General features: G+C 36.4%; 1 protein-coding gene across 1 annotated transcript; it reads left to right on the top strand.

The window, feature by feature from the left end:
• The first annotated feature begins 284 nt into the window (after positions 1-284).
• LOC137408665 (galactose-3-O-sulfotransferase 2-like) lies at positions 285-24,663 on the top strand. Its single transcript, XM_068095246.1, has 6 exons — positions 285-385; positions 6,758-7,023; positions 14,095-14,279; positions 19,947-20,122; positions 22,460-22,715; positions 24,442-24,663. The coding sequence occupies exons 1-6, from the start codon at positions 306-308 to the stop codon at positions 24,661-24,663; spliced, it is 1,185 nt and encodes a 394-aa protein (XP_067951347.1). The 5' UTR covers positions 285-305.
• The last annotated feature ends 242 nt before the right edge of the window (positions 24,664-24,905 follow it).

Here is a 24,905-nt window from a genome sequence, read left to right as displayed (position 1 = left end):
ACGTTGGCTTACAACACTCTGAAAACAAATATGACAAGAAATAATTAATGGTCATTAATCATAAATGCAGAACTGAGTTATAAATAATAGATTCTGAACATGTTATATATTGTTTTAAAACATGATATATATTTTGTGCTTCCTGAGTCTAAACTCAGGATATTTTTTAAAATAAAATAATAACCTCAGTAGAAGTTTTCTTTCTGCAGGATCTAAGATGGATTACATGAAGCTCTGCTAGTAGACAGTCTAGTAGCTTAGTGCACTAGAGAATATATCGACATTTTTACTTGAGTCGAATAGTAATGAGAGGCAAGTGGCTGGCAAAATTCTGCTTTTTGCCTGTATTACCGGTTGTTATCATTATAACATATCATCCAAATCGGTAAGTACTTATTACTTCAAATTAACTGATGGATTAATGAGTGGGGATAACGGGAGTGAGGTGAGAAATTATGCTATGCGTAACTAATCCGAATCCACACACAACATCAAGTGTTGAATTTGCTTTGTAATTTCATTCTATTTCAACTATGTTCAGTTTGTGTAATTTTGCTTCGTCACATGGGTGTTGTATATTCACTCACCACGACTTCACTCCAGAAGCAGGAAGAAGAATGCTCTCATATACACACTTCTCCATATCTATTTAGCTTTTCCTTAGCTTTATCAATGATATACAGCTGTATATCATTGGCTTTATCAATAAGCTGAGAAAGCTACATAATCCTGCCAGCCTGTGTGAGAGGCTTTGCCTTCCAAAGCCTATCTGGCTTTCCTAGCCCAAGTTCCTGTAACATAGTCAGGCGCACAAAAAACGCCTACATATACAACATGCCCTTTTTTTCTTTGAAGCCTGAACATAGGACCTGTAACTATTGGGGTTCAAACATAGGTTTAACCACTAATCATGTTGGGAGGCAACAAGCTTCAGACACGGTGTCTGACATGCATGTATACTATACATGCATTTCAGACACGGTGTCTGACATGCATGTATACTATACATGCATTTCAGACACGGTGTCTGACATGCATGTATACTATACATGCATTTCAGACACGGTGTCTGACATGCATGTATACTATACATGCATTTCAGACACGGTGTCTGACATGCATGTATACTATTGTTGTGTTGATTATTGATAGTATTGGATTATCCTACCAAGTAATCTTACAACGGTTAGGGAGTAAGCTCAGGTTTATTGTCACGAGCAGATGCACTGCTAAATCGTTATAATAAACTCAGATAGGCCTAATCCTGACTAATGACTGTTAACCAATGTTTTGTTGATTAAGTATTCAGGATCGTATAAAAGACCTTCCTAGATGTGAGAATCTAAGACTATGCTCTGAGATGGGAATCACTGAGTTATGCGAAGAGGGTTTCGCAATACCTTATGTTTATTTAAGAACAAGAAAGATATATAATAAGTTGCACCCTAGACTAAACATATAAAAGTATAAAAGTAATTTCTAGAGACTTAGAATATAGTCACCCCTTTTGTTCTCCTAAAGTTGACTCTTCCATTTCTTCTGCTGACACGTCTGACCGCTGTGAAGAAGCTTGTATTGAAGAGTGAAGTATAAAGGTGAATATACGTCCTTATATATCGATTAGGAGTTAGCCTGGGTGTCCAAGAGTGAAACTATATCTTCCAGATCTCTAATTTTGGGTATTGTAGTTTTTGGGGTTCCTGGCTACGTCCTGTTGTATTTACGTCAGCGGGGTTTCATAACATTTAATCTTCCAGCTTTAATCCCTGTCTGGTGTAGCTTGGCACCAGACGCGGATCTTCGTACCGCATGACGAAAGTTGTTATCGTCTGGGTGTTGTCGTTGACTGGGGGTGTGATGCCGTTTTTAGGATTTTAATCTGGGTTTCCATTACTGTTTTTTGCAATAATCTTGAGTCTTTCAATGTAACGTTCTTAATGTTCAGACAGTGGAATGAGTGGGTTGCCATGTGATGGCACTAATCCCAAAGATGAGATTTGTGGATGTCGTAACTCTGGGAGTTTGTTATGTAAGCCGTATGGTGGTGTAACTAGCCAATTTCCCTATGTCTATCTGTACATGGCTGATATCAGATATAACACTATACATGCATGTCAGACACCGTGTTTATTGTATACTATCCTCTGGTACACTAATAGAGCCTGCATCATCATAAGCTCGCTAATGTGTTAAACGGGAGCTTAGCAATTGTACATAAGCACTAGAGTAGCCTGTGAATCTGGTGTAAACCCATACTAAAATCAAAAGTGGCTTTACCTGTATAGGTTGAGTCATCCTCTCCCATACTTACTTTCCATGTCATAATAGCTTCCACAAGCCTAACCTGTCATCTTCAGCGCTAACCTGCAAGTCCCGAGTACATACCTGTTCCTGTCTTTACCTGCTCTCGTGCTTTGATTAGGCATCGGAGTCAATCTCTTTTACCAACGTTATTGGATCATCTGAATCATAGAGAGGGTGGATCATACACTCCTCAGAGCCTGGCTCATCTTCTAACAGGGCCTCCTGGTCCTCCATAACTTTAGCTCATGAAGTATTTCCCTGGGCTACCATGCCACCTATTTCGGCATGGCTAGCATCGCGGCTAGTACAGGTTGCTCTCAAAACAGCATCCTCTGCGCCTCCCTGTTTTGAGGTGTGGGGAGTCGAATGGGTCTCCCCGCCGACAGATAGCTGGTTGTCTGTAGGAGGTTGTGACTAAGCCTTACTAGCATCTTGGCTAGAACTGGTTACTGACAAAGCAGTCCCTTCTGCGTCTCCCTGGTGTGAGGTGTAGGGAGCCAAGTGGGCCTCCTCGCCCATAGACAGCTGGTTGTCTGTGATTTTACCTCAGCCTGAGTAGCAGGCAGTCTAGCATCCTTCAGGACCTTGTCCTTCAGGGTAGACAAGTTCGTCAAGGCAGCCTTGATCTCCTGCTCCTTCTCCATAGAGGTTGATGAGCTGGCGCTCGTCAACCTCTATGGCCGCAATAGCCCTCCTGTACTTTTCTATCCTAGACCTGCATTCAGCAAGGGCATGTTAACGCTGTAGGATAACCTCACGTGACATGAAACCAGTCTGAACCTCATAAAAGAAACTGCTTACCTGATTCACGAGAGGTTGCGGCTTACCCTGAGCTGCCTCTGCGTACCTGGTACTACGACCATGCACCTTTGTTTGTGGAACAGCTTCTTCTGAGCTGGTACCACCCCTCATTGATAACTTTCAAGGTGGACCTTTCTTCTTGTCCTTCTTTATCTCCCGAACCTTTTTCTATCAGATTGATTTGTCAATTTTTGCAACTTGCCCTCATCTGAAAGATGCTAACATAGACCAGCAGTAATAGGTTTAGGAGGCAACAAGGTAACTGACTCAAAACCTTGTGTACATAATGTATTTAAAGCAGCTAATAACTTCAGCTGCCTCAACTCATTTATGCCTAAAAAGTTTTTGCTCAATCCTTTTATAACATGAACTTGATTGACCATAGATTTGTGTTTACTTCTCAACTGAACCTCAGCTTTACCTACTACCTTCAACTCGGAACCATCTACTGCAGTCAAAAAAGTTGACGGCACTGTTAACTATAAACCTAACCTGTTGGCTGTTTTTTCGGTTACTGTTGAAACCTCAGCCCCTGTATCGAACACAAAATCATCCTCCATATCATTTACCTCTAAAGTTCTGACTATCTTATCATCTAGCCATTTAGGACTAGAGGAAGAAAACCTTACACTCTTACTAAGATGACGAGAACATGTGTAGTCCCCGTCTCTTCTACCTGAACCTCTGTCCATATCCCTGTCACATTTGCTACTGCTACTCCTGTCATAGCGGTACCTGTTAAGACCTTGTTTCTGAATCTTCAGAACCATTCATAACACAGTCAATACTAGTGTGGCTTTTCTTATTGCAAGTGAAGCACCTAGCAGCAGGACAACTGCAAAGCCAGTGCTGCCGACTACCACCGTTGTAACATTTATCACTTTTAGGTAAAAGGGCATCCTTAGACCTAGTGCCCCAATTATTCTATCAGCACTAGAATACCTTAAAGATTGAATAGAGTTTTTATTTCGGCTTCTACATTCATGTCTAGTAGACTCATGACCTGAAGTTCCACCCCAGACTTGGAGTACCTGTTCTTAGACCTATTATCATAATAGTCCTCACACTCCTTCCGAGAGATTCTATGAACTTCTGCACCTTCACTATAGTAAAGACTAGTGCTTCTAGTTTGATTTTTAGATTGCCTAGAAACAATGGCCGCTGCTTCTGAAACCCCTGTACCACTAGCTTTAGCCTTAGCATATTTTAGTACTGCTTCTGACCGAACCTGTATTATTATTATTATATTGGTTGTTGATTATTACTATGATTATTATTAGCTGATGACGATAATTTCATTTCAAACAGAAATGTTTTCCAAGTTATGTCATTCAGGAATCATAAAACAAAAAAAGGAACAGCTAGCCATTAAAATCAAATAAATAATTTGACATAAAGCTACTAAAATATCTTTCTCTTTTAAGAGTATGGATGTTAGGTTTAAGATTGTTTCAAAATATTGATGTTTTCAAACAATGGTTAGAGTTTGTATGCAATTTGTTCATATCACGTAAATTAAAATGACTTGAAAACATGTAACTGTTACGTAACAAAACAAGGATACAAACTATAAAAGATCTTGAAACTTTAATTGATGTGAAATAAACATTTAGCATGAATTTGGCATAGGCAGAGTAAGAATATGCAAAGATTTGGAAAGATCATTTGTTGGAATAATATATGTTGGATTATGATTTAGATTTGCAATTAGTCAGAATGATCTTTTAGCAACGAAAATAAATAATTAGATACTCATCTTGGAGTTAGATTATAGTAAATGTCTATACCATAAATAGAGTTATATGTAACTAAACATGCATGTAAATAAAGTAATGTACATGGATAACAAGCGGATTTATCCTGCCATGATTACAAAGTGGATGAATTTAAAGAAACATGCGCACAAATTGATGGGGGAGATGGGAATAGTGATATTTTCTATCACATGCACTTTTGTGCTATATTCTCTACATGACACTATATGCTAGTAAAATTGTAAAGCAGTTTTTTAGTTGAGTTAGTACAAGATCATGTTGATAACCTGAGCAGGTCTTAGTTCTGCTGGCTTGTGAGCTGTGATGAGGTAGACCGGATGTTGGAAAAACTTTTAACAAAAGCTAATTGCTTATTTTTACAGCAATTATTAAATTTTGTTAAAGCTGTGTCAACATGTTTCAAGAGAAGTTGTAGCATAATATCCTCAGCCTATTCTGAATAACCTGACATTCTTCACATTAGGCAGGTGTCTTAGATGAGCAATTTTAAAATTACTTTCATCATTGAATCGGAGAAGATAATTCCAAATCAGGCTAATATAGTAATATTTCTACTGCCATCCAACGAAACTAAATTTATGCCAATTAATGGATGTCTGAGATTAGCAGCTAAAATTACACGCATCATTGATTTAGAGAAAATGATTCCAAATTTTAAAGGTATTTTGCTACCGTCAATGAAAACCAAATTCATGCAAATAGATGGATGTCTAAGATTAGCAGTATTAGAATTGTATTTCAAATGAAACAAGAGGCAATCTGGCAACACAACCAGTATTACCTTACTATCCTTAACCTCATTCATGCCTGACATGATTTAGGACGATTGCCTCGGCTTGATATTTGCTGTAAAAATGGTCATTTATTTATTCAGTGACTTTTTAGCACTCAATAGGCTTTTGGTGATGAGTTGTCGCTCACCAGTTCCCTTTGACGCATTTGTAGATGAAGCCTTCCAGCACAGTTATATTTTGTGGTTTATGATTGCTTACAAGCTGGAGTGTAGGTTTACTGAGTAATTTTTCTTAATTTGTTTTTATAGTCTTTGTTATAGTCTTTTTATAGTCTTAATTGTTTTTTTTTATTAATTTTGCATTACCTGAGTCGATATAATTTTTTTGCCACTTGTTATTTTAATCCCTTTATTCATATACTATAATTTTTTAATTCAAAACAGAATTCAGAGCTTCATCAAAACGTATGATATTGTTTCAGTTGTATGATTGCCGGAGCTTTTATCATAGGGTTTTTTCCTCTTGCTGCATGACATGTTTAAAACTGATTTTTCCATGTTTTCGTTTCATCACCTGATGAGAACAGACCTACATATGTCTGCTCAAAAGAGATCTGTCATGATTAATGAACAGTCAAGTACTCTCCATATTATACATTATACTATAATTGACTCTGCACTAATTCATATAGTGTATTGAGTGCTTTTTCATTATTATTCTTTATGAAACTAGCATTTTATTAAGAATAATAAAGCAATAGTAAATATATATATAACATATATATATGTATATAGATGTTATATATAATACATATACAGTATATATAATATATGTTATATATAAGTACATGTATTTATATATTACTTCATTTATTGCAAAGTGTCCAAATATATATTTAATGTGTTATATGCTAATGAGCTAGCTGTATTTTTAGGGAACCAATGTATTTACAAATAAAAGCATTTATAATATTCAAGTGCTAACTAGTTTCTTACTCTCTCTGGCGTTACAGCTAATCTAAAAGAGTTCTGTTGTTTCTTTTAACCTTGTCTTTTTCTGCTGTATAGCTGTTTGTATACACTCTATAATTACACTTTCTTCTGTATATGAAAGCATATGTAAAAACCCTTCTATTGTTTTCAGGTTAATCGGTTTGTCACAAAATCACGATGCATCGATACTGACAACAGGAAATATTTTGAACAGCTCAAACAGTTACGTTAACAGTTATGTTAACACGTGTCTCCCAGCAGACCGGATCACACATTTCATCATGACTAAAGTAGAAAAAACTGGATCATCCACTCTTTTTGCGATACTTGCAAGATTTATACTAGAAAATCAGGTGAATAATATATTGCAACAACACAGCATGTACCACATCAACTGGAACCATCCGAGAGGAAAAAGTGAGTATAAACACTTGTCTATAACTTTGGTGAACATTGAAACTTACATATGCTGCCACATTTGATACGTATCGCACACCGGTAGATACGGTAAATTTGGACGGTCAAGTCGACGTGGCGTATAAGTCACAGTTCATAAATTTTGTTTAAAATTCTAGTTTTGATGTGTACCCTCCGTATAAGTCGGCCCCCTTGATCACGCTTATTTGGAATATTTGATTCGGCATCAGAGGCGAGATGTCAAATGGATTAACGAAATGTAGGCTTGTCAGCCAGGCACGGTCCTTAAACCTAAATCGCTATGAGTGCAGGACATTTCCAAGTCACATTTAACTAATGCTAGGAAAAAAGCATTAAAATCGAGAAAAAACAGATATAGCGGTGATTCCAGGTGGATTAAAATTTGTACTGCTACCATTTGATGTTCTGCTAAATAAACCATTTAAGGATTCTACGCATACCAAGTGGAATGAGTATATATATCATATATGGCATCAGGTCAAAACACTTAGTCTACACTGCTGACGGAAATATGCGTGCTGCATCTTCGTCTACAGTCTGTCAGTTGGTGAAGGGTTTTTGGGACTTTATTGATCCAAAAATTGTTGTCAACTCATTCAAAATCTGCTCAATTATCAATGCAATTGATGGTATAGACTAAAAAGAATAAAATATTACGGGAAGACGATGGTGATAACTCCTCATCACAGTGCATGGCATTATTTCAGAAGAGGACCCTTACAATGACCTTTTGAATGGTGAAGAATGAGAGTTTGTGTTTGATCAATCTCGCTTTAAGTAGGATTACTAGTATGTATTTTACTATTTTATAAATAAATCCCTGAATATCATGTTATCTAATTTTCATTATCGATGGTTTTTTCGAATCTAAGTTCACTAAAATTCATGTCTTGAAAAACGTCATTGCCATATAAGTCGAGGATAGATTTTAAAACTTGACAATTGGAATCAAATTTTCAGCTTGCGCACCAGGGTTTCCGGTATGTAATATCTAAATTGCTACATACCATAGCTGTTTTATGGAATCCTTTTTATGTTTTCATCATTTGTGTGTTAAGTGTTTCATCCTTTGCACCACGCAAGGCTATAGATGGAACTGTTGTTTTTGTGCATGTGTCAGCTCATTGGTTGACAACATTACGGCTGGTTAGCTTTTTGGCAGTACAACTCAGACTGTAGCTTTCATTGACGCTGAACGTAAGTTACTTATATTGTAACTAATTTAAAAGATGCATGTACACTATCTGTTCCTAGACCTCTGTACCAAATACTGCAATGTATGCGCTCACTCTGGCCAACAGTCTAAGCAATGCTCTTTACACCCTTCATTATTCATCATCACGAGCAAACATGATTTTGAAGCTAGACTTGTATTTTAATTAGTAGGTCAAGGTCGGACGGGTATTTTTATATACTGTCCGGTGATTCAGTATCACTGCAGCAGATCTATCGAGCCGTTGTAATGTTTTAGAATCTACTAGCTGCATTACCTGTGTTTGGGAACAGATTTACGTAAAGCAATAGTTTTATTGAGATTTGTCTTTCATACCGTAAAACAACTCCAAATATGCAATCTACTGAAATTTTTGTGCTGATCTGACTGCATACACATATGCAGTTGTACATGTCAATAATGTTGGAGAGCCCATTGGAGATATGCAATGTGTTTTACAGCTAGTCTACAATGCATCAGTCTCGAACTACTCAAATCGGCATTGTCCTAATTTTGTACACAGAACTGATAATGAAATTGACATTGCTAGGCAAATTGACGCTCTTCAAACTGGCAGTATGGAAAAGTTTTACATATTTTAAGAAATTCTAGAAAAGATTTTGCTGTTGCACTGCTTAGCTATCGCCAGCTTTTATTGAATTGAGACTTCTGCATGCTTGAAACACTAATCATGACTCACCAGTTCTTCGTCTATAGCCTGTGTTTTGACATGGTATATACAAACTGTGCAGCAGTAATGCGGTTGTTGATAAAATTCATTATCAATAAAATCTACTATATAAACTACATATATGGCCTCTCGCCTTTTCAACGTAAGGCGTTACATCTGGAGCATTTTTGGACATTCGTCCCATAAAAAAATTCAACCCTATACTGTGTTGCATGACTGTAGTCAAGCGCGAAGTTTTCTGTCCATACACGGCGCCTGGTAGCAGCTGCTGTAGTTAGTGCATCTCGCTGTTGTCGCAGTTTCATCCGCTCCAAAAATTCAGCTCGGTGAGCAGCTGTTGTAGCTAGTGCATCATGTTCTTGTCGCCGCTGCATCCGCTCGGAGGTTTCTGCACGTCTGGCCGATGTAGCGGCTGCTCTGAGCCGTTTGAGTTACTGCTGGGGTCGGTCTAGTAGTCTCTGCGCTTCTAGCGGCTGCAGCATCTATTCCGGCCTGCTCTCGATGTACCCGTGTTTGTTCGGCGGTTTCTGCTCTTCTAGCAGCTGCAGCAGCAGTTCCATTTCGTTGTGGGCGTAGCTGCGTTTGCTCTGCAGTTTCTGCTCGTCTTGCTGCTGCTTCGCAAATTCGATCTCTCTCTACGGGAATCAATCTGTTTTTGCGTTTGGGCAATAGGCTTTTTGGAAGGCATTGTACTGCTTCAAGCATTTCTAACATTGAATGAGATGGTGTGCTTTTTGTAATATACGCTGCTCGCTTTCTTCTCACCGCTGCCTATCGCCAGGCTCGGAGTGCCCGTGCAAATTCTGTAGTTTCTGTAGTTCTCGTAGCTGGAAAAAAAAGTAAAAGTAACTCAGCTGAGGAAGGAAATGAACATGTTTATTATCACAAACAGTGGCAAATCCAACGTTTTCAACCCTTTCACTGAAGTAGACTCCCTCATGCGTTTTCTATGGTCGACCGCCATAGACACATTTTTGCGACTTTCCCAGCAATTGCTAGTAACTGAATTTTATTATTCGTTGATAACATAACCAACGATTTTTAAAACTTGTATGAAGTGACAGTGTTGTCCAAAGATTTCTCTATAAAATTAGCCTAAAATTTAATTTTAAATCTTTGTTTGAGAATTTCCAACTTAACCACTTCGGGTGCATGCACCGCTATAGCGGCTTCGAGTATATTCTTCTCAAGTTCATTAGCCAGTTTTTAGGCTTTGCGTAGTTGCATTACTCATCCATCTATATTTAGAGCCTGCTTACAGTTACACTCTATCTACAAAGCTAAGCATGACCTTCAGACATGTTTGCAGACATCGGACTGGTCAAACAGCTATGGTCAAATGAAAGAATTTCGAGTAATTTGGGTTCAAAGTTCAACATCTAGATCAGTTAGTAACAACGCGTAGTAGTTGGTAGTTGATGTTATAGGCTTCAATTCAGCGATAGAAATGGCAGACTTCCAGTAGAGCGGTGACGAAGATAAGTTAACAGCTATGGAAGAGACTGTAGATTGCATTGTATACACAGTATGTTTTAATCGTTTGTTATTATATATAGTTTTATACATTTTCATGCTACCCTTATTAGTCAAAAATGTTCGTAGAACACGAATTTTAATAAAACCGCTATTTCACGCTACTTTCAATATTTATTATTTTTAATTTTTGAAATAAAGATAATACGATCAGATACAGAATTTTCTTTGCTTTCCAAAAGTATAGGTGTTCTATGTAAAAATGTGAGTGTTTCTACGGTTAAAATGACTTTTGTTGACCCATGTCATAATCTGTAGAGCATCATGATTTAATTGTACCTGAACGCGAAATTGGATTATGCAATTGTAGCCGAAGTGGTTAAAAACAACCATTTTTGTGTAAGTTTTGAAAATGCCATCGAGTTAGAAAACAATTACTTATGTTGATGACATAGCTGATTCAGATTTTTGTGATTACACATATAATTAAAATAGCAATAGCAATAACGTAGCAATAGCAATAACATAGTATTGCTATTGCTACGTTATTTTGGTTGATTTTGGGTATGCCACAGCATACCCAAAATCAACCAGTCTTTTGGGTATGCTGTGGCGAGTGTTAAAATCGGCCGATACAAGAACCAGGCAGTTGGCATATTACACTCTCATAAGACCAATTTTAGAATATGGTTGCGTAGCATGGGACCCTTATTTTGATAAAGACATCAAACAACTAGAAAAGTTACAAAATAAGGCTGTGAAATTCATCTTTGATTTACGAGGGCAAGTTAGCTACACTGATATAAAGGAGAGTAGTAATATACAATTGCTAAAAGATAGACGAAAGGAATTAAGAGTGAATTTGTTTTGCAAAGCTACAGCCAGTGGGGTGATTAAAGATACATATAAGCAAGAGCCTGAACAAATCTATAATACTCGTCAAGAGGGAGGGTTGTATGTACCATCAATAAAAACCAAAGCTTATTTTAATTCTTTCTGGCCTAGAACCACTCGAGAAATCAGAGATGGAATTTGATAATTTCGGCACACCCTTTTTAAAAAGGGAAGAAGGGAAGAAGGGGAAGAGAGAGGAAAGAAAGGAGGAAGGGAAGGGAAAATTTTTGCTGGTATACTGTTTAAAATAAAGAGTTCCCACGTATTTTGCCTCCTGCGTGAGGCTTTCAGTGGGAAAAACCCGATCCGATCCGATAGTAAATAGCAATAACATACAACAATACTAACCTTTTCGATGTAGAAATTTAGTAGGTAAAACGCAGTAGCAGTACCCGTGCAAGTTCTGTAGTAGCTGTAGTACTCGTAGCTGAAAAAAAATAAAAGTAACTCTGAACGAAATGAACATGTTTACTATCACAAACAGTGGCAAATCCAACGTTTCCAACTCTTTCACTGAAGTAGACTCATTTATGCGTTTTCTATGGTCGACCGCCGTAGACACATTTTGCAATTTTACCAGCAATTGCTAGTAACTAATCTAATCTAAAATTTTCCCACTACACCCTTCTAGAAAGAAGGAAAGGTGTGGGAACTCTTTTATTACAAAAATTCTTTACTAAAAACCTCTCAGGTCTCGAGTTGTTCTCGGCCAAAAAGAATTAAAAAATGCATTTGTCCGGATTGTTGGCACAAACAGACCTGCTTTCTGTCGAGTGTTGTGTTGCTTGATAGTATTTTTAAAATCAGGGACCGTAAAGTTCCCTTCCACTGCTTTTAAATAAAATGCACACTTAATATCTTTTCTCCGTTTAGCTAAACTCTCGATCCCTGTATTTGCTCTTATTTCTGTAAAACTGACTTGCCCCTTTAGTTTAAAAATGAACCTTAAAGCGGTGTTCTGTATTTTCTCAAATCTTTTGATATCTTTTTTCATAAACGGGTCCCATACCGTGCAACCGTACTCTAAAAGTGGCCTCACCAAAGAAAAATAAGCAATCTGCCGAGTTTTTGTGTCAGCATGCTTTAAAACTCTCCTTAGCATATGTAATGTTCTATTAGCTTTGCTTATTATTTTCACAAGTAACTGAATTTTATTATTCGTTGATAACATAACCAACGGTCTTTAAGACTTTTATAGTAGTGACAACGTTGTCCAAAGATTTCTCTATAAAATTAGCCTAAAATTTAATTAGAAAATCTTCGTTCGAGAATTTCTAACTTAAAAACGAAGATTTTTTGTGCGAGTTCATTAAATGCGTCCGAGTTAAAAAACAAATAACTACTTATGTTGATGACACATGACAGATAATTAAAATGCACAAAATATAGATACAACGATTTTTTGTATAGCAGTGCTTGTTAACATGTTGGCAAAATGAAATATATAACCAAAACAAACAGTATAGATGGAGTTTGAAATTGAAAAAATATCGTATACATATTAAGCAATATCGGCAAAATGGCTGGCAGTAGGCCGATAGCTAAATTTGTACACGGACGCAAGTGAAAGGTTTATGTAGTGGAAGTGTGGCAATTCATAGACAATACAACATTGATTAAGAAATACCTACCTTTTTTATGTAGAAATGTAGTGGGTGAGAACTGCGTTTTCCCGTGACCGCAAGAAATCAACGTTCGTGTGACCTTCTCGGTACACGTTGGCAGTAAATATTAATCGCATGTAAATTACTATTCATTAATTTATTTTATTTAATGATTAGTACATTTGTATAGGCTGCCGAACTCAGAACGGTGCTTTTTCACGCGGCCGCAATTTAGCTGTTCCGAACGCACCAATGTCGTTGGGCGCCGTAAAGAGGCGCGCTAACCAGATATGACGTGCTCTGTGTAAAACAGGTGTATGCATAGGTTATGTATAGTAGAGGCGTGTGCTAACCGGAGAATCTCGTTAACGCGCCCTAGATACCTAGTAGCGGCTAATAGTCGGAAAAGTACGGTACTCTATAAGGCGGACAATCAATCAGACAGACAGACAACGATTGCCGTTTATATAGTAGATTATACAATTACAGTTCTTATTATTATAGTTATTAATAATAAATAATAATTATTATATAATGATAATTATACAATAATTACATAATTATTATTATATAGTTACAATATATTGATGGATAATTATAATATAATTATATATAATTAGGATTATATATTAATCCGTAAAAATAATTGTTATATAATCATGTTCACATACTAACTATGGTGTTCATTTTCAGTAAAATATGTTTTTAGGTTTTTATGAATGATTTAAAGATGACTTGCACAAAATTTTAGTAGATTTTATAAGTATTTGCATTTTTTTTATTATTCAGTATAATATTCACGATTGTTTTCGATGTTTGAGGTGATCTGCCTGCCAGGATGTTTCAAGATTAGGAAAGTTGATAAAACTTGATTGTGGTTAAAACGCTCAAATCAAGCGAAAGTGCAATTATGTCTATAGTTGCAAAGAGACTGACAAAAGAGAAACGCGTAACGTTGCAACTTGAACACAAGAGCCGATATCCACTATGTCTACGATATCCACTAGCAACGCCATTTTGCACATTTTTTCTTTTCAGCGTTTTAACCGCTCAATTTTTGTTAATTTTAATCTTAAAACAAATAATCACAAATGATAAAAGGTTATCCATAATTTCTGATAAAGTTTACTAAAGTTTGTGTAGGTTCATCTGTAAGACTGCATGAAACCTTTTAGGTTGGAGTGTTGGGCCGCGGCATAGACGAAAAGCTGATGTACTTATAGATCATGCCAAATATAATGAGAAAATGTTTAGCAAGCACATTGCAAAAGATGCCAAATATATTGTCCCTGTAAGAGAGCCCGAGTCCTGGATAAGCTCCGCTGCTAGTTACTACTCCACATGGACAAGAATTCATAAGGTGAGTGTCGGACTACGCAGCACCATAGAAGTAAAATATCCCTTGGAAACTTCGTCCTTGACATTTCTAAACTTCCTGCTCTGTGGTAAACCTTTCAACCACGTCTGAAGATTTGGGTCTGAAAGTAGGATGTTTAAATTCCACTTAGGTTTCACCTAATTCAGTTCCACTGACATGCAGAGACTAAGTTGCATTGTAACTAGAAGCTGGAGTTTATGGACAGTTACTAAAAGTTCGCTGTCACTCTGTTGTGCTGCCGGCAGCATCATCAGCTGGTTTTCTTCATGATGGCTCCATGCAAAATCTTCACATGATTAACCTTTGAGGCCGAAATCATTCAGTTGCTAATTTTTTATGTTGAACTCAGTCTTGCAGGGAGTCAATGTAGGGAGTCTATTGGTGTATGTAGGGAGTCTATTGGTGTATGTAGGGAGTCTATTGGTGTATGTAGGGAGTCTATAATAATTGGTGTATGTAGGGAGTCTATTGGTGTATGTAGGGGGGTCTATTGGTGTATGTAGGGAGTCTATTGGTGTATGTAGGGAGTCTATTAGTGTATATAGGGAGTCTATTGGTGTATGTAGGGGGTCTATTGGTGTATGTAGGGAGTCTATTGGTGTGTGTGCGTGTGTGTGTGTGTGTAGGGTGTTTATTAGTTTTTGGTAATCATATGAGCTGGCAGAGACAATTTCTATGTCATGTTTGTCAGGTGATATGTAACAAAACATACAAATTTTATTCTACATGCTACACTTGAGACGTTTTCTAAAATTGACTTGCATCATTATAAAGAAATGTAGTAAGAACACTCGTTGCTATGTTAGCGTGAGGTACGTCGCATAGGTAGCCTATCCAAGTACAACCTGAGGTCTAATTCACGGCTCAACCTCCCAACAGCATCAATTCAGTCTCTTGTATTAGGTTTGGTACATGCATGTTCCTAACCTAATAAGTGACCCAGCTCAATTGGTTGGGTCACTTAGATCCAACCAATGAGTCTAATGCGTGACTCCATTGCATGACCATGCAACTAGATCATGCATAGATCACCTAAATCATGACCCAATGTTCACACCTGCCCATCAAACAGTTGACCTGCCCTTTTGGAAAGAAGCCAATGGATCTCCTAAATCAGATTCTTCTTGAAATGGTTACATCGACTTGAGGGTGTTTCAAAATGTACATAATTTATATTATGTATGATATGTTATATAATATATGACATTGCACAATATATATTATATATAATGTATATTATGTATGATATGTTATATAATATATGACATTGCACAATATATATTATATATAATGTATATTATGTATAATGTTTTATAATAAATGACATTGTACAATATATATTATATATAATGTAATATGACCCAACGACCAAACACGAGCGAAGCGATTGGTTGGGAGATTTATGATAAATGCACATGTGCACACAACTTCCGAGAATTATTCATTAACGGCCATCGCAAACCCTTTTAACGAAATCTCATCAACAAATTTAACCATTTTTGTGTAGAGTCATATAAATATAATAACGATACAAAACACATATAAACCTATTTAAATATGTTACCATGTCTTTGAAAGGTTGCCGCAAGACCCTAAAACTAACCTGTCTGATCGGATTATACATAAATAGAGAGATTAATTTGGCCTGAAATCGAAATAAAAAATTTACCAGTCTACTGTACTGAAAATTAAGACCGGCACATGAAACGCCGATAAAGCCGTGTGACAGAGAGTAGAAATATTAAGTCGCCTGCATTTTACGAGAAAAATGTGGACATTTCACCAGTCTATAGCATTGTTTAATTGCCGAAGGTTTATGTAATTAACGTAGACTGTTTGAGGCGTAGACCGATTTACAGGTACAATAATGTGGTACACAGTTTATCAGCCTACGTTTTTTGTCCAATTACCGAAGGTTTTTTAAATTATCTAGAACATTAACCAGATTTCTTTACATCTTATCTAAAAACTAGTGCCGAACTACAATGCCCCTTTGTGACAATAATATATTTTTATTTCACTCCAGTTTGCAGAAAACTTCCAGACGCGTGAATGCTAATGATTGCTTTTTGTTACATATCGCTGTATGTTTGAACAGTTTATCAGCCTAGGCTTTTTGTCCAATTACCGAAGGTTTTTTAAGCTATCTAGAACATTAGCCAGGTTTTTTTACATCTTGTCTACAAGCTAGGGCCGAACTACAATGTCCCTTTATGACAAGAACATTTCTTTATTTCACTCCAGTTTGCGGAAAACTTCCAGACGCGTGAATGCTAATACTTGCTTTCTGTTACATATCGCTGTCAAAACCATTCTACATTCACAACACAACCAACTTTCAAACTGTATATTACACGGCAGCTTGCCGTTTTACTTTTAATATTGCATTTCAGAGATATAATAAACATATTTCCTTATTGCTGTTGTTAGTTAAATTACGTACAGTAGGTTAGGTCTACAGCTTGAATTAATATTTATTTTATTGTTGTAAAACGCTAGTTTTACAACAATAAAATAAAGCAACAATAAAACAGTCTAGTTTTATTGTAAATAAAACAATAAAATAAATTTACAAAACAGTCTAGTCTCTTCTCTTGTAAAACATAAGTTTTACAAGAGAAGAGATCAGACTGCGCGACCTTTAACATACACTGTATACTTATAACAGATATTGCAATATCGACAATTAACCAATTACTCATATACAGTGCACCCTCGAGATACGATTACCCTGATATACGATTTTTTCACCTTACGAAGTCAAACATCGTGATATCTTCACCTCGCTATACGAATTTTATTTCACCATACGAATTTGAGAAAAGTTTCGCCCGAGTTAAAATTTGGCCGTCGGTGTGCTCATAACACACGTCGAAATAAAAAAGACACCGAAATATAGTTTGCCGAAAACATTCTTAGAACGTTTAGAAGAGACACGATGATCGACTTCTCTCATATCCGCGTGGAAAATTTCGTGTAAAATGCACAAGCGAGAGATAATATTCATAGCGTTATTATAGCTTTTGCTATAAACTTTCAAGTCAGCATACGTATATAACTACAAGTATCTACATTTAATTCGTTATCTATGGAATCTGAGACCGATCCAAACGTTACAAAACGAAGGAAAATTGATTTCTATGTCAACGAAGTTGGATGTCGTAAATAAGAAGGGACCCGTATTATTAACATTGTCAAGGAATATGATCGCAACCAATCAGCATTTGCAATTATTATTAAAACAAGAACTCCATTAAAGCAAGCACAAGAAAGAGCTTCCGACAGAAGATTTGAATGAGCTAGGTCATGCACGCGATCAGCATTCAAAAGGAGCAACCATTTAGTAAAGGCAAGGATGTAGAAGATACGGAAAACCCCACATTCGCAGAAATATTTTAAGTGTTTAATTTACTGATGTGGACTGGTATATTAAAACAATGCATGTATAATATATATTATTTATCTCTTGTGTGGCATGTTTTTCATATTTTAGTCATTTTATTTGTTTCCTTTTGGTTTTATGTTTTATTCTCTTGTTTAACCATGTCTTTGCATATGGGCTTGTTATCTTCTACGTGAATACAATTCATCGTATGTATGTATGTAACTCATATAACTAGCTACTCAGGATAGTTGAAGCATCCACATTACTTTCTGAAACTTGCTAAAGCCCTGTCCCCCCCTAGGGTATAAATACGTACAAACTTTGTATGTATAGTTACATTGATTCTTTTGCACATTTCATACAAGACAAACTACTGTACCACATTCTCTGGATCCTTTTACAAGCGCTAGCTAGCAATTTTCTGCATTGCACCATCAATTTTTTTTCGTAGAAAAGGTAGAATTGGACAGGAATGGACAACTTCCTTTAGCCTACTAAAAAATTCCAATTCATTACGTTTTAAATTTATTGTCAAGTGCACAGCACCATAATTAGCATTGATACGCTTTTGCCTCATCTCTGCTTTACTCGCTACATGTACCAGCTAAAGCCACGTTACTCCAAAGGTATGTACGTCCTGTATAGAAAATAAAATTTTATTTTTCTTTTCGGTAGCCATTAAATGGTCAAGTGTGCGAGGGGCCGCTTTCTATAACTGCATCGCTCGGCCTTATTGATTTAGGTTGAAAAAGGTTTCAAACAGATAGGCTAAAGTTTATAGTGAAAGTGAAGATATGAACTGCTGAAGGATAAAATTTCGTGATAAAAAGTTGATACATACTAAAACTTAGTTTCAAGTGTAGGTTTAGCAAGCTAAACTTACTTGAAGTGAATTCAAAGTTTATGTTATGCGTACCTTTTGAAGGCAAGAACTCCTTACCGTACGTTATGCATTTGGTACACACATTATAATTTTGCGTTTTATTGCAGATCATAACCATTAAAATACACTAAATACAATACAGTTACTGTAGGTAACTATAATTACTAAAGTTAACATACTATTTTGCTGCTAATTGTCAATATGTACACATTTTTATGAAAAAAATTGACGATTTTCACCAGGGAGTGTTTGCATTGTTTAATTACAATGGTCTCTATACCCCGATATACGAATTTTTCACCATACGATGCCAACCCTGGAACGAATTAACATCGTATCTCGGGGGTGCACTGTACCTGGTTTCAACCCAACTTTACCTCCAAAATAAATTGTTAGTTACACTTTTTTGGAGTCATGCTCCCTCAAATTTATTTTATATCATCTCAAACAAGCCTCATTTACACTATACTCTGTCAATTCCTGCTGAGAACTACTTTTTCAACAACCAGCAGTACCCTTTCTTTTTTCTATTATCACTTTGGTCGTGGGCTGTATGACAGGGAAATTTCTAGTGTATTATATGTTATATAATATATGACATTGTGCAATATATGTTATATATAATGTTATATTTTGTATGATAAGTTATATAATATATGACATTGTACAATATATATTATATATAATGTTATATTGTTATATAGTATATATTTTATATAGTTTTATATTTAATATATAAACAATACATAATATATTTTTATTATATATAAATAAAATAACTCATGAAAATATGTGCTGCTGGCAAGGGAGGAAGATTACAACCGTAGAACTCACGCTAATAGGTCAATGGGAGGTGGATCTCATGCTAATTTGGTATACCTCATGCTAAAGTAGCCCTGAACGCTGAGTAACCTTGTTATAACTCAAAGATTCCTATTCAATTAGTTTCAGAAATTTGCCATAGTGACTAACAATCGTGACAATGATTTCCTCACAATCTATCCATGTTTGTTTACTTGAGTTAAGAGTTGATTGTTAAAGAGATCATGCAATTATGTAGAATAGCCCTTTCTCCATCCCATATTGTTAAACACAATTGCTTGCACTGCTCTACAAGACAGTTCAAGCGGTATTTACTGGTTCTTAACACAAATAAATATACAAATTATTATATTACTTTTTATTAAAAGCTCAATTTTTTAAATTTTGATATTGCACATTTACTTTTTCTGTAAACCATTTGATCTTCACTTTAATTTTAGCCCTTAATCTTTATGGTTTTTTTCACCACAATCTGTCCAAACTTCCTGACAAACACTTCAACCACCACAACTTAATTTAGTACTTCAGTAAACATTACATGAGTTCTCAAATTTTACAGTCAGCAGATAAAATAATAAAGAACAAAGCAGCATTCTACATGCCGAGGAGGAACCTGAACCCGATGGGATTTGGATCATGGTTTCATCTGACACAGCTGCAGTGGCTTGGCTTTGATTACAATCAGAGGGACGATCTGGACGCTATCAAGAGCTATATAGATTATATAGTGCCAAAGTAAGTGCCTACTAGCTAGCTTTTGAGTCTTTTAGTCACTCAACTGTCTCCAGTTTTGGCTAAAATGCTTGAGGAGAAAGGATGTCAGGAGTTATGTCACTTGTTATGGCTCTAACGAGTGTATTTTACAGGCTCAACTATTTACATGGTAAATTCAGAATGTTTGCTGCAAGATAAAAGGAAGAATGTAAAACTTTGATTATTGATAGAGAGAGGTTCGGGAGGTTTGTATAAGTTGCTCTTCGCTCAATCTTAAATAAAGTATTTTTATTGATGCTTTTTTAGATTCTCTATACATGGGGGCGTGCATATGGCGTGCATACGACCTGCATATGGCGTACATACGACGCGCATACAGCGTGCATATGGCGCGCATACGGCGTGCACATTCCAATCTGCACTCCTCAATATTTTAAACTATTTGTGGCAGTTTTCAAAGACTTACGGTGGTTTTAGAATTAAAAGTACTTGATACAAAATAATTGAATCAGGCATCTCTACAAGAGATGATTTAAATGCATGCTCGGAGATCTCCACTAGTATTTTGTGTTTGTTGGATATGATAACCAATTTATCATCATATATGCAAAGCCTCATTGAGAAACGCTAAAATGTTTATATTGGAGTTGTCCTCTAATTAGTACTGGTAATTGCTGTCGCAGTCACTTGCTATAAATTATATGTACAGGATAACACCGCACCTATAGACACCTGTAGGCCGCTCTGGTTGGTCATTCCATGCCACTGTCATCAATATAAATTTTTTTATGTCCACTTCAGAGGGGCCTGATCAGTGCGTACCTAAGCAACTTACAAGAAGCATTCTACTCCACTTTAAATATATGCTCACATATGGTACCTGAGGCATCAGCTCTAGGCTTTGATAGCTACCTATTTGGGCCATCATGTGATCATAGTTATGGGTCACATGACGTGTAAGGAAACCTTAGCTTGTTATCAATGCAGCTCAGACTAGGGATTACTTTGGATAACAAGAATTCTTTCAATGATTTCACGACAATTCCAGTTCACAGTTTTTAGATATCTAGTGCAAGTAGTACTAGTACAATCTTTGTCCATCTATGAATCATCATTTGTATGAAGTCCTGTAGTTGTTGTTGTTTGAAAGTCAATCTTAAATGAACCGCTGGTTGCACTGTAATTATGTACAATAGAATCGAGGTTATGCTTATTGAATAACTATTGCAACCATTCCTGGCAGCTTTAGTTTAATCGGTACCGACATGTTCATTTCGATGCAACGCACTGACAACACATTGCCGGTGTTTCGGTATGTAAGCAATGCATTTTTGTGTGTGCATGCGTGTGTAGCTAGACTGTGACATTGCCGTCATGTGGCTATGTGATAGTTTGAGAAACCCGTGGTAGTCAAGAGAGGACAACTATTCCAATGACATGCAGGGTAACGTCATAGCAGCAACTGGTGGTACAATGCGTCTGTCTGCATTCCCGCTTAGTGAATTTCTATTAACATAAGCAACAGTAGTGTACGCATACAGTAGTCTAAGCAGCACATTGTGTATGCATACAGTAGTCTAAGCAGCACATTGTGTATGCATACAGTAGTCTAAGCAGCACGTTGTGTATGCATACAGTAGTCTAAGCAGCACGTTGTGTATGCATACAGTAGTCTAAGCAGCACGTTGTGTATGCATACAGTATTCTAAGCAGCACGTTGTGTATGCATACAGTAGTCTAAGCAGCACATTGTGTATGCATACAGTAGTCTAAGCAGCACGTTGTGTATGCATACAGTAGTCTAAGCAGCACGTTGTGTATGCATACAGTAGTCTAAGCAACACGTTGTGTATGCATACAGTAGTCCAAGCAGCACGTTGTGTATGCATACAGTAGTCTAAGCAACACATTGTGTATGCATACAGTAGTCTAAGCAACACGTTGTGTATGCATACAGTAGTCTAAGCAGCACATTGTGTATGCATACAGACTCGAGATGTGTACCCTATGAGCATCAAGGGTGTGCTGCTCTTCAGCAGAAGTCAGCAGGGCTATTAATATGGTTCTAGATGAAGCTAATTGTCAATGTATATACCCAGGTAACCCTGGTAAGAATTAAATCTGACGCAAGCATATGAGCCATTACCAAACCCCAACAAGCGTAAATATGCTAACACAAACATTAAAATGAAAAAAGAGAGAAACCATGTGAACATCTTTCATGGCCGTGAGTGAACATTCACCTTATCAAATCTACTGTTAATTTGGCCAGATTGATTGACATGCTGGGGCTCAGAATTTTGTGATAGTTGGACTGTTGTTATTCATCTTTTGACAACTAAAAGTATTGGATTTTAGAATAGATATTCTTATCCTCAATGAACAATATGATGCATCCTTGCTCATCTTGATGAAGAGGTTCTGCTGGGAGTACACCGACATGTTCTATAAGAGCTACATGGTACAGAGTGCCGCAAGACCGACTATCTCACCAGAAGCCAGACATATCCTGTTTTCCCCAGAAGCCAATCTTGGAGAGCAGTTATTATATGAGAGGATCAATGAAACCTGGTGGAACCAAAGAGAAGTGAAAACGGAAGGATTCTGGGAAGAGGTGAAATAAAATGTGTTTGAGACGGTCCTTAATATTGCTCAGATAAACTCGTTAAAGCAAGTAAATTTGCAAACTTTAATATGGAGAATAATTTTGGCAGTTTTAAAAGCATTACAGCGGTTTTAGAATTTTATTATTTTGACGCAAATCTAAAAGTTACTGTTCCTTTTAGCATCAGATTGGAGGTCTACTAATGCTTCATTAGGGGTTCAGTAGTAAAATATGCCTCTCCATAATAGCTTGATTATATGCTGAAAAGATCAAAGTCGCCATAATTATGCCTTATTAATACGCTAGCAAATACACCACCAGAGAGTGTGTTGTAGCAAGGATGGTTTATTATTGCTTCAACACATGAGCACTGTTAGCTATTTCAAACATATCTCTATGTGTCTCTATTCACCATCGTTAACTCTGCTTTTGCATACTCCATTTATTAGTTAATTACCCTTAGTTATCACAGTTTGAAAAGATACACCGCTCCTTCAACTTTTGATTCTATTAAGCTGGTTATTAGGTTCTAAACCAGAAACATGTAAAGAATGTGGAAAGAAAACATGTAAAGAAACATGAATCTTTACATGTAAAGATGCACCCCTCAAATATTACATGTAAAGATGCACCCCTAAAATATTACATGTAAAGATGCACCCCTCAAATATTACGTGTGAAGATGCACATCTCAAATATTACATGTGAAGATGCACCCCTCAAATATTACATGTAAATATGCACATCTCAAATATTACATGTAAAGATGCACCCCTCAAATATTACATGTAAAGATGCACCTCTCAAATATTACATGTAAAGATGCACCCCTCAAATATTACATGTAAAGGTGCACCCCTCAAATATTACATGTAAAGATGCACTCCTCAAATATTACATGTAAAGATGCACATCTCAAATATTACATGTAAAGATGAACCCCTCAAATATTACATGTAAAGATTCACCCCTCAAATATTACACGTGAAGATGCACATCTCAAATATTACATGTAAAGATGCACTCCTCAAATATTACATGTAAAGATGCACCCCTCAAATATTACATGTAAAGATGCACCCCTCAAATATTACATGTGAAGATGCACATCTCAAATATTACATGTGAAGATGCACCCCTCAAATATTACATGTAAATATGCACATCTCAAATATTACATGTAAAGATGCACTCCTCAAATATTACATGTAAAGATGCACATCTCAAATATTACATGTAAAGATGCACCTCTCAAATATTACATGTAAAGATGCACCCCTCAAATATTACATGTAAAGATGCACCCCTCAAATATTACATGTAAAGATGCACATCTCAAATATTACATGTAAAGATGCACCCCTCAAATATTACATGTAAAGATGCACCCCTCAAATATTACATGTAAAGATGCACATCTCAAATATTACATGTAAAGATGCACATCTCAAATATTACATGTAAAGATGCACCCCTCAAATATTACATGTAAAGATGCACCCCTCAAATATTACATGTAAAGATGCACATCTCAAATATTACATGTAAAGATGCACCCCTCAAATATTACATGTAAAGATGCACCCCTCAAATATTACATGTAAAGATGCACCCCTCAAATATTACACATTAAATAAAGCTTTATGCACTATGATTTATGATAGCATTAGGTCAGTAAGTGGTTATTTGTGCATCATCATCTCATGCTATCTCTCATTTGTGGCACCTATTGTAGGTCGAACATTTCAAGGATCTGAATGCAAGGGTCTCCAATGAATGGTGTAGAGAAGTAACAGAGAGTGGTGAAACACGTCTTATAGAAGCAAACCGGTGGCACGGGGTTCTTTCCATAACTAAAAGACTTTGCCTGTATTTGAGGCAAAATAAACAATGGCTTACGAATAACCTGTTAAAATATAGCCGTGGTCAAAAGAAAAATTTTCTAGAATTTCAATAAAACCCTCTTATATTGAAATTTATACCTAAATGTAGAGATCTATGATTGGTATGTACATGTATGTGTTGTGCTGCATGTATGTGTGGCAAGCAAACAATCAGGCAGCAGATGAATGTAATCGATTGATGAGTCAAAACTTCATGGTATACAGTATCACCATTAGACCAAAACAAAATTCTTCTCTAGAACATTCCAATAATCATATTACAATATATGTATAGTAACACAAATTCGTATAGTTA

Source organism: Watersipora subatra, chromosome 11 (genome assembly GCF_963576615.1).
Source record: "Watersipora subatra chromosome 11, tzWatSuba1.1, whole genome shotgun sequence".
NCBI classification, from domain to species: Eukaryota; Metazoa; Bryozoa; class Gymnolaemata; order Cheilostomatida; family Watersiporidae; genus Watersipora; species Watersipora subatra.
Note: the sequence above shows the minus strand (reverse complement) of the source record. Positions and strands in the feature narration are given on the sequence as shown.

Bases quoted from the DNA above. Each gene is read 5' to 3' on its own strand.
- LOC137408665 (XM_068095246.1), top strand. From the start codon at position 306: ATGAGAGGCAAGTGGCTGGCAAAATTCTGCTTTTTGCCTGTATTACCG. The intron at 386-6,757 runs GTAAGTACTTAT...TATTGTTTTCAG, and splicing joins ATAACATATCATCCAAATCG to GTTAATCGGTTTGTCACAAA. The intron at 22,716-24,441 runs GTGAAATAAAAT...CACCTATTGTAG, and splicing joins CGGAAGGATTCTGGGAAGAG to GTCGAACATTTCAAGGATCT.